A 10254-nucleotide genomic window follows, 5' to 3' on the forward strand; every position below is an offset into this window, starting at 1 on the left:
CCCTTGTTCACTTGGAAACCACTATGGATTTTATTTATTATGTATAATTTCCCTTACAAAATTGTTTAATGCATCATTCTGTAAATATGTGTGTTTAGGTTGTTTTAAATTTTTTTTTTAAAATAATTAATATATCAGAGTTGTTTGTGGTAGGGTAAATTCATAGACATAAATACACTGCTGAACAATAACTTATACCTGTACTATATTTTCCCCTATATTTTCTTTCAATTTTATGATTGGTTTGTACTTATGAACACTTGTACATTAAGTCCTCATATATATATATATATATATATATATATATATATATATATATATATATATATATATATATATATATATATATATATATATAGAATATAGAAGAAAACATACAGCACCACCATCAAAGTTTGGAAAATTACAATTGTTTAATGATTTTGAAAGAAGTCTCTTCTGTCAAAATACGCCATCCCCTGCATATTCTACACCCATGCACTTATAAAATAATATGTAGATGTGAAGACAATACAATATTAATGGTCTTAGCAAACAAAAATTTATTTTGCAACACTTAAAAAACATTTTGGCATTACAACAATAGTCCTTTGTCAATCTTTATTTGACACAAATTGAGAAGTTCAATAACAGTTAAACTGAACATACAAAATCACAAAGGCATTGGCATTAATTAGCCTGGAAGTGATTCCCTGCATCAGATGAACTATATTCAGTTCCAGCAGTTGACTGCTGCTCCATGTCTAGGAAACTGGACTTGAGCGGCTGAGTTTCTGTAGCACTGTTTGTTGTTGTAAAAGTGGAGCTAACTGCACATATATTACTAGTTGAAGGTTCACTGGGGTCAGCATTGTCACTATCACTAGTAATTGTAATGAGAACAGGGCTGTGCTTTCCCACCCTCCCCTCACTATTATGTCTCTTGCTCTTTTTCTTGTATTTCTTTTTCTTCTTCTTCTTGTGATGTTTCCTACTGTGACCCTCAGATTTGTCATCTACACTTGGGCTCCTACTTTTCCTCTTGCACCTTTTGTGATGCTTCTTGATTTTCTTTTTTGCTCCGTCTTCAGCAGAATCGTTGAACAACTGACTACGATTCTTTCTTGAGGGTTCCTCATAATGCTTTGTTTTGTCTTTCTTTTTCCTGCCATATTCATCATGCATTGATGAATGATGTGAGGAGTTGGAGTTGATTCTAGAATTGCTCCTTGAGCGACTTCTATCCTGACGGTTGGAAGAGTTTATCCTAGAATTGCTCCTTGAGCAACTTCTATCCTGACGATTGGAAGAGTTTATCCTAGAATTGCTCCTTGAGCGACTTCTATCCTGACGGTTGGAAGAGTTGGTCCAAGAATTGCTCCTTGAACGACTTCTCTCCTGGCGGTTGGAAGAGTTGATCCTAGAATTACTCCTTGAGGAACTTTTGATCTCACAATTGGCAAAGTTATATCTAGAACTGCTCCTTGAGTGACTTCTGTCCTTATGACTGAAATACTTGATTCTAGAATGGCTCTCAGAGTGACTTCTGTGCTGACTTTTCGAAGAGTTTATTTTAGAATTACTCCTTGAGTGTCTTCTTTCTTGACAACTGGAGGAGCTGGACTTGATCCTAGAAGAGCTCCTTGAGCTACTTCGGTCCTCACGGTCCCTGCTTCGCCTTCTTCTGTGTGATATAGAATTAGAGCGATCATATCCACTTCTGTAGTAGCTGGTGTAGGATAAGTGTGTCTCTGTATAACATCTCCGGCTGCAGCCTTGCTGACTATAATGGCTAGATGAATGCCAATAAGATGTGTGGCGACTTGTGGCCTTTCCTCGGTTCCTCGGCTTGCTCTCTTTAGACAATGGGTGCCTCCTGCTACAAGAGGAAGAGTGTGTCCTGCTGCTGTGCGAGGATCCTTCTCTAGATCCCGACAACTCCCTTTCATGATGCCTTTGACCATATTTATCTTCTTGTCTAAGGTGAGTAGATGTGTCATTAGGTGAGCGAGAGCAGCCTGCTGGTCTTCTCAAGGGTCTCTGAGTGTCAGTGAGTAACAAATCAGACTCTGAAGTAAAACGAATGTGCTGGGGTGCTCGAGGGCTTTGCGGCTCTGAATTCTGCTCAGAATGTTCGGAGTCAGAAGAAAGTTGGACCAATTCTGGTGTCCTTTCTGCCACTGGCTTAACATAGCTGATAATAACACAGTCTTCATCACTGCCAGAGGAATCTTCCTCTTCCACAGCAATATTTGTAGTATTTGCTGGACGGTCCTGATGCGGAACAGCAGCAACAGACAATACTGCTTCCCCTACACTACTATCAGAGTCTGAGTCCCTCACATGGAAAGGTAATACCTGAGATAGCTCTGAAGAGTAGGATGGCCCTGGGGTCTCATCATCCCATGCTGTGTGACTTAAAGTCACTACAGGAGTGGCATAACCCTGGGCTCCTGACACTAAAGAATCACTTTCATCCTCAGAGATGGCAATCACAGATGTTTCTGAACTGCTCCTCTCTCCGGAGGGCCGAGGCAAGTCATAAACAGCACGCTGGTCATATGCCTCCATGTTGAACGGGGATTGAGCAAAGCTGAGAAACTCGTGCAGGAAGTGCTCTGTGTGGGACAGCAAGAAGGGCCGAAGCTCATGTAAAACAACCTGCTCATCCAAGTTATGTCGAGTGATCAGAGTCATTATGATGTGCTGCACTATATTGACAAGGGAACCATGGGTACCATACAGAACTGTCAACTCTCGTCTCAACCAAGGTACAAGCCTGTGGAGACAAGCAGGATTTCTTTTAAAGAACTCTGCAGAGGTCTCCCTGGTACGGCCTCCATCCTGCACGCTTTGGACTCGCACACCTCTTCTGTACAAGGCTCGTCTGAATTTAATCACTTCTTGTTCATGAAGACTTTGCACAGACCTGCCATCACTCTCTCTTCTTTGCCTTACTGCCAACCTCCTTATCATGCTATGGAGATCTCTGTTGTGCCGCTGTGGAAGAGATCCTCTCAGGCCCTCAAATATGACACCATGGTCAGGTGGAGGAGATGTTCTCCGTGGTGCTGGTCTGCGGTCGCCTGTAAGTGTGGTGCGATACCTGAATCTTTGCCCTGCCATGTTGCCAAATGAGCCATTTTCAGTTGGTCGCAGGTCAAACCTCTTGTAGTTATCTTCAGATTTAATGGTGTGGTAAATTGAATTAAATGGCTGCTTGCACAAGGGGCATTCTGCTTTGTTCTTTGACCACTCATGGATGCAGCAGAAGCAAAACTTATGTAGGCACACATCAAGATATGATATGTTTTTAAAGTGATCCAGACATATTGGGCACTTTGATTCTGGAGATGCTGCTTTTGATATGGTGTTTAACACAACGTCTGATGGGCGCTCCTTCATTTGTGGTGATGCCATAATCTGATAGGGGGAACATTTAAATTATTAGGCTACTTGTACTTTTCTCAACATTTGCTACATTTGTGTCTAAATGTGACTAAATGAAAACAAAAATGTTCCAATTCATTCTTTTTCTATGTTTTTAGGGAGTATAAAGCCAAAAAATGGTATAGTGATACTGTCCTAAATTTCCCGAAAATAAAACAAGTAGTATTACATATGTTGTATTATTTCTCAGATAAAATAATAATAGTAAAAATCAGCTTCACAGCTTAATATGAGAAAACATATGTGTATATCAAACCATTAAAATATATTGTATGAGTAAATACGTTACATACTGATATTCTAATATATTAGTATTTATGTGATTGTTAATACAATTTTGGACACAGCAAAATATAGGAATTTTGCTTCGTTACAAAATGCCTTCCACAATATAAACAACCCTATGCCGTGCCATACTTGCTTTTGTATTAATTGCAATAAATACATTTTAATAATAAACCTATGTAGAACCGAATAATGTAACGTTAGAATTAATCAGATAAAAATATGTTTTAAACTTACTCTTCCTTGTATTTGTTGAAACTTTCGGAGGACTTAACGTTAGATCCTCTGGATTCCACTGGAAGCATCTCGCTTAAGTATCCGAAACAAAAAGATCATTATGATTTGCTCTGTTTAATAATTGTAATATTATATTATATAACAGAATCCACAAACAAAGATGTGATCAGAAAATAACGAAACTTACTGCCAAATATACCAGTGCCGGTTAAAAGATCAGAACCCGATATTCAAAAAGTCAGAAATACATTATATCTTACGGATTATATGGCTATACCTTTTACAATTTACTGCAAATATAAAAAGAGCTTATTAGCAACCAAAAATGCTCAAACTTCTCTCAGTCTGGTCTACATACTGTCTATGGTCTACTACATAAGCAATAATGACGTAAAAAACAAGAACATATCGGAAGTGAAATGCAGTGAGACTTCTAGACCTTCCGGTTATTCACTTCAAAATAAAAGCACGTCAATCATATGTAAGTGAGCAAAATTTGACGCGTTAATGATGTAGAAACGTGATACCTTCTAGTTTATTTACATTTCATAATTCCAACATACTAACACACTCACACAAAACATTATAGAATTGTTGAATAAATAGCAATGATAAAGTGTATTATAATATAATTTCTAAACAGACATTAATAGTTCAGTTTTGGGAAATGTTTTATTTGACATTTTATGTCCCCCTCCATGCGTTGTTAAAGAATGTTGATCTTGAATGTTCATTGTTTTTTATCAAAATCGAACAAGACTATTGTTGCATGCAAGTTTTGTTAAAAAAATAAAAATAAATTGTACAACCAGAATAAATAACCTTTATTTTAATTATCAAAATCTTTATGTAATTTGTAATCAGGAATGCAAAACATTCATCCAATGTGAGCAAAATTTGTCATTAATAATGTAGAAACAGGTTTACTTTCTAGCTGTGGTTTATTTTAATTTTATAATTTCAAAATACTAAAACATACTCTCACCCCAAAAAATCAAGCAATAACAAATGTCTATCTCTACATGTTGTTAAAGAATGTTTTGTTTTGTATAATTTTGTTTTATGTATTAAGACCCAGAATAAATACCTTACTAATATTTTATATATATATATATATATATATATATATATATATATATATATATATATATATATATATATATATATATATATATATATATATATATATATGGGTGTGTTAATGTCACTCAAACCACAGGAAAAGCATAAAGAATCTGTATAATAACTTTATTGACATAGTATACACTCAAACATGTTAATTTTACAACCACTGCAGACAGGATGTTTATATTGAATATAGACTGGCATCATCAATGATGACCATGACTCTCTGCTTCAGGGAGATCTGGAACAACTTCTCCTGTTTCCAAAATTGTGTCTCCCTGAAAAACATGCACAAAGGACATTTAGAAATATAAAAATGAATGATTATTTGAGTATTCATTTTAAAAACACCTTACTGATTATTTTACGATATGTGTCTTTGTTCTCAATTAATTACTAGTCACTTTGGATAAAAGTGTCTGCTAACTGATTAAATGAAAACATAATGATTATTTGTGTGATTATACTGCTTGGACCAAATATACTTACAGGAAACAGTCTGGGTTTTAGCTCAACAATTCCATATGGCTTTTTCTGTGAAAACAAGAAATATCAGTCTATTTGAGCTTTACATTTTAACATGAATTTCCAAACCTGTATACATATCTTTCTTCCTTCTGCTGAACACAAAAGAGGATATTTTAAATAATGTCAGTAACCAAATCGTTGATGGGACTCCATTGACTTCTATATTATTATTCCCCCTCCATACTATTGAAGCCAATGGTGTCCCATTTGGTTAGCCATATTCTCCAAAATATCTTCCTTTTGTTTTTTGCAAAAGAGAGAAACTCATAAAGGTTCGGAACAACTTGAGGGTGAGTAAATGATGACAGAATTTTTCGTTTTAGGTAAACTATCCCTTTAAGCAAAAATGCACAAGTCAATCTTGAGTGACGTCTAGTGAACAGTGAACACCTCTTGACTAAATCTTGTTTTAAAAGGAGATTAAGTATGTCTGGAGTCTTGGATTTCAAGCAGTTTGTTGTTTGTATACGCATTGCATTCTTCTTGAATGGTATTTGTGTAAACAACACAATTAATTTGGTTTTAATGGGGCTCTGATGGAATACGACTGAAAAAGGGCACATTTTAAGGTAATTAAATTGTTATATATTTCTTGTTTAATTTACAAGTCATTTCAAAAGTCACTTCTGTATTATTGTGATGGGACTTTAGGTGCCAGCCAGTTTGGTATTTCAAAAGTGTTTTTGAGTATTTGTATCTTTCTCAGGGAATTTAATAGAAATCAGGTATATTCAAGTCAAGTGTCAAAAAAAATATAAACATGAATAGAATAAATTAACGCAATTTTTTTTTTTTTTATGTTTGTCAATATCATTACTGAAACAGTAACCAGTTTTGATGCCTAGAAAAACTCACCTAGGCAATTTAAAGCAAGACCTTTACAGTAAATTAAAATGTGAATTTGAACTAATGAAATTATCTGCAGCACACAATAATGTTTTATAAATAAATAAATAATGTTTGGTGCAGTTCCCAGTGAAGAAAGGGATGATCATACTTTGGAAACACCCTGCACATTTGAGCTTCCATGTTTATTAATAATGAATAATAAATTAGATATACAATGCATTATTTTAAGACTTTAGATGTTTGAAGTCAGGGACAGAGTGCCAGCATGTGAGTCTAACATCATTGTGTTTTTAGCCAAGGAGAATCATGAATATTTATATTCTGGTATCATTGTTGTCCTGTAGATGGCTGAGCGCAAATTTAAGCCAATACAATTTCACGCCTGGCGATGAAATACTAAATGTAATAAATTAAACTGTTTATCACGTCTTAGAAGTAATAATGTTAATTTTAAAATTAAAACCTTGCTGTAAAGTTACAAACAAAAACGTTTAAAGTATTTGGGGAATGTAAGATCAGTATGTATCGAGCAGAAAAGAGGTAAACCCATATAATTTAATTACTTTTCATAAAATAATGTACATCACATACATACACATTAAGTTTCTGTTCAAAGAATGCAGTGACACCATAAAAACACGCACTTACAGCGACATGGTACTTCATATAGTAATGCACGACCCAGGCTGGGATCAGAATCCGTGTGATGGCAAAAACACTGGCATTATAGGCTTTAAATGTCTGGTTCGTCCGCATTACAAGAGAAAAAAAATGCATGTTATAATAAGTTCAATACGTTAATAATATACACAGACTAACTGTTACATGTTTTACTCCAGATGCGTTAAGTCTGAATAAACAGATCATATATGCCATAAACTCACGTAAAGTCTCCAGAGTGTTTTGGGCTCCAGAAATCCAGCCCAAAATCGCTCGATGCGGCCGGGTGTTTTGGGTGCAATGACAGGCTCTCGTGGACTGAGCTCTTGGTCTTTAAGCCATTGCCGACGAAGCTTTGTTAACTGTTCAAAGCGGAGTTTTTCATCCGCTGTGTATCCAGCCATACTGATGTTGTATTACTTTTCAAATAAAGTAGAATTTAGAATGACATCTAAAAGAGGACAAACCTCCCAGAGTGCAAAGCGAACTCAAGAACGCTCGACATAAAACCGGGTTTTTACACGGCGCCCCCTATTGAGCTGGAGTCAAAATAACCACTGTAATGATAAGATAGAAGATAATAACCCACCCACACGAGGTCGTGCGTTACCCAAAGAACAGCTTTTTCATGCCTGCGATAAGAGGGCAAGGGTTTGTTGAGTAGCATGGCCTTGTTAGGCCCTACATAGATTACAAATATTTTTGTTGTATTGTATATTACCAGTGTACAATTTGTCTATATTTTCCCTTATAGCTGCTGCCTTTAAGATCATATATGGGCTGTTTTGCCTTTATTTTGACACGGATCGTATTCGTAGACTACATTAGTTTTACTTCTAATCTCTTCATGCCAAGAGTATAACTTGAGTAAAAAAAAATATATTAAAAAAGATAACTCAAGTAAAAAAAAGTGGTAAAGCCCCATCTCACCCCCCTCCCCTCCAACATTTAGTTTTGAAAATGTCCTAAACTCAAATACAAAAAAATATAGCTACAGTCTAAAAACTATGATTTTTTTCTACAAACTTACAAATTACAAATGACTGCAGACGCATTATGTATAAAACATTTTAATTATTTATATTACAATACAAGAATACATAATACCTTAAGAGTGTGGGCAAACAAGCCAGCACCAGGTAAATATGTGTACGTACACACAGACAGACACACACTCTCTCACACACACACAAACACACACACACACACACACACAAAGAGAAGAAAAAAAACACCTTTACAATATTATACAACATCTGACTGCATATTACTTGTTTTCTAAAAAGGATTCTGTTCACAGGTCTCTGGCACAGAACCTTCCCTTCGCAGTCTTTCCGCAAATTTTTCTCATGCTAAAACGCAAGCGTTCTGCGATCTACGCCACACATGCTGACCTGTCAACAAACCGCACTGTGAACACAAAACAAATAAAAGCAGGGGAGAGGAAAAGTGAGCAGAAAATATGGGTCACAACCCTATAGTCATATAAAGATATAAATCTGATATTACACCTGATGCCTCCCAAAATAGGGAGGGGTTAGAAAAATAAGTCTATGTCTAATAGAATCTATATGGCAGGAATCTTTTTTTAAGGAAGGTTTTTCTTTCTTCTAGTGCTTTTATGTGTATAACAAAGGTAAAAGGAATTGTATATTGCTATATATTTTCTTCTTGGTCATTCTGGTCTGTTATTTTAGTAGCCTTGACTCCCAGACTCATGTCTCCATGCCCTCTAGCTTCCTGCCACACAGACTTTAAGTAAGCTCTACAGAAAGCTCAACCTGCAAGGCCTAACGAACACAAAGTATCATCACAACATGCCATACTTTGTGCCTTGTTGACTGAACACCATCAGATCATAAGATCCCCTGGCTTTTTTCACAAGTATATGTGCACCTGTCTGCTGACATACACTCATTTTAGTGTTTTAAAGCTTTCAAAAACCCTGCAGCCCCTGAATAGCCCTGTTTCTGTCACAAGTATTTCTTCCACCACACTGGAAGCTGACTTTAGCTTGATTTCACTTATTTGGCATGTAATGTGATTCTTGGATAATGCCAATGAAAGCTACAATCTCAAAGATTTGAAAAAAATCTCAAGCACAATTCTCTGAACTCTCGATCACCGCATGTTAATGGGAGGTTCTGTGCAAGAGTTCTTCTTTTAAACAATTCACTTGATCAACATACTGGAACACATTGAAAAAAAGAATAGTTTTGCTACAACCGTCAGGCATATCCATGACATAAATGTAAACTCTTCAATGAAATGAAATAAAAACATGCTCCCTCATTTCAGTGTTTGCAGAAAATGAGAGATAAAACAAAAATAATAAAAATAAAAAAACTCAATGAGTTGGTCACAATATGCACCATAGTATTGAAACAGTGCTGATTACCAATACACCCAGTCTCCACCCCTTTACAAACAAAATAATCAAATCGCTGTATCTTTGCTCTTATGGGCAGAGGATCAAATACTACCATCACCGTCAGCACACTTTAACACTAAAACAGGAACTACCATTGGGAGAGGGTGTGAAGGATTCGAGCTGCCATTAAGGATTGATTCCAATGCTCTTCTCCCAAGGTCTTCCACTTCATTGTTTGAAATACAAAACACACCTTAGGCATAAGGACAATAAAAGACATTATAAATGTAAAAAATAAAAATAAAATAAAAATTTGAAAAGAGCCGAGTTGATTAGAAAACGCTTTTCAATGGGGTGAGACGAGCTGCCACAGAGGAGATGACCAGTGTCGCTGATATGGATGATGTTGCACGGCAGAACGGAAAGCATGTTTTTGAGAATAAAAAGATGGAGGTCAGGGGTGACTAACCAATGTTTGTTGTCACTTTGTGCCAAAGGCCAAAGAAGAGTCTATTCTGAGGATGAAAGCTGCGGGGTGGCTGGAAAGTTGTGGATCTGGGCAGGGCTGGAGGGATGTGTCAAGGAGGCGAGGGGGAGGAAAGGGGATAAGACCAGTCAAGGCACAGCATGACAATTAGAGATAAGGGACAAACATTATCATGGCCTCATTCTATTTGTATTTTAATTAATGACTATTTAGGGAAATATAATACAAATATAATACAAAAGCTACTACAGAAAATATAAACTATACTTGTCACCAGTATATT

At 36.1% G+C, this 10254-nt stretch overlaps 2 protein-coding genes across 2 annotated transcripts; both read right to left on the bottom strand.

Annotated features, from left to right (window-relative positions):
- Window positions 1-518: 518 nt before the first annotated feature.
- On the bottom strand, window positions 519-4378 carry toporsa (topoisomerase I binding, arginine/serine-rich a). The gene is made up of 3 exons (XM_067441631.1): window positions 4139-4378; window positions 3952-4023; window positions 519-3402 (listed from the first exon to the last, which is right to left on the bottom strand). Exon 3 carries the CDS (start codon window positions 3397-3399, stop codon window positions 670-672), a length of 2730 nt encoding a protein of 909 aa, XP_067297732.1. The 5' UTR covers window positions 3400-3402; window positions 3952-4023; window positions 4139-4378; the 3' UTR covers window positions 519-669.
- Window positions 4379-5180: 802 nt separating this feature from the next.
- ndufb6 (NADH:ubiquinone oxidoreductase subunit B) lies at window positions 5181-7634 on the bottom strand. The gene is made up of 4 exons (XM_067442738.1): window positions 7338-7634; window positions 7102-7194; window positions 5566-5610; window positions 5181-5354 (listed from the first exon to the last, which is right to left on the bottom strand). The coding sequence occupies exons 1-4, from the start codon at window positions 7515-7517 to the stop codon at window positions 5283-5285; spliced, it is 390 nt and encodes a 129-aa protein (XP_067298839.1). The 5' UTR covers window positions 7518-7634; the 3' UTR covers window positions 5181-5282.
- Between the last annotated feature and the right edge of the window lie 2620 nt (window positions 7635-10254).

Source organism: Pseudorasbora parva, chromosome 4 (genome assembly GCF_024679245.1).
Source record: "Pseudorasbora parva isolate DD20220531a chromosome 4, ASM2467924v1, whole genome shotgun sequence".
In the NCBI taxonomy this organism is placed as follows: Eukaryota; Metazoa; Chordata; class Actinopteri; order Cypriniformes; family Gobionidae; genus Pseudorasbora; species Pseudorasbora parva.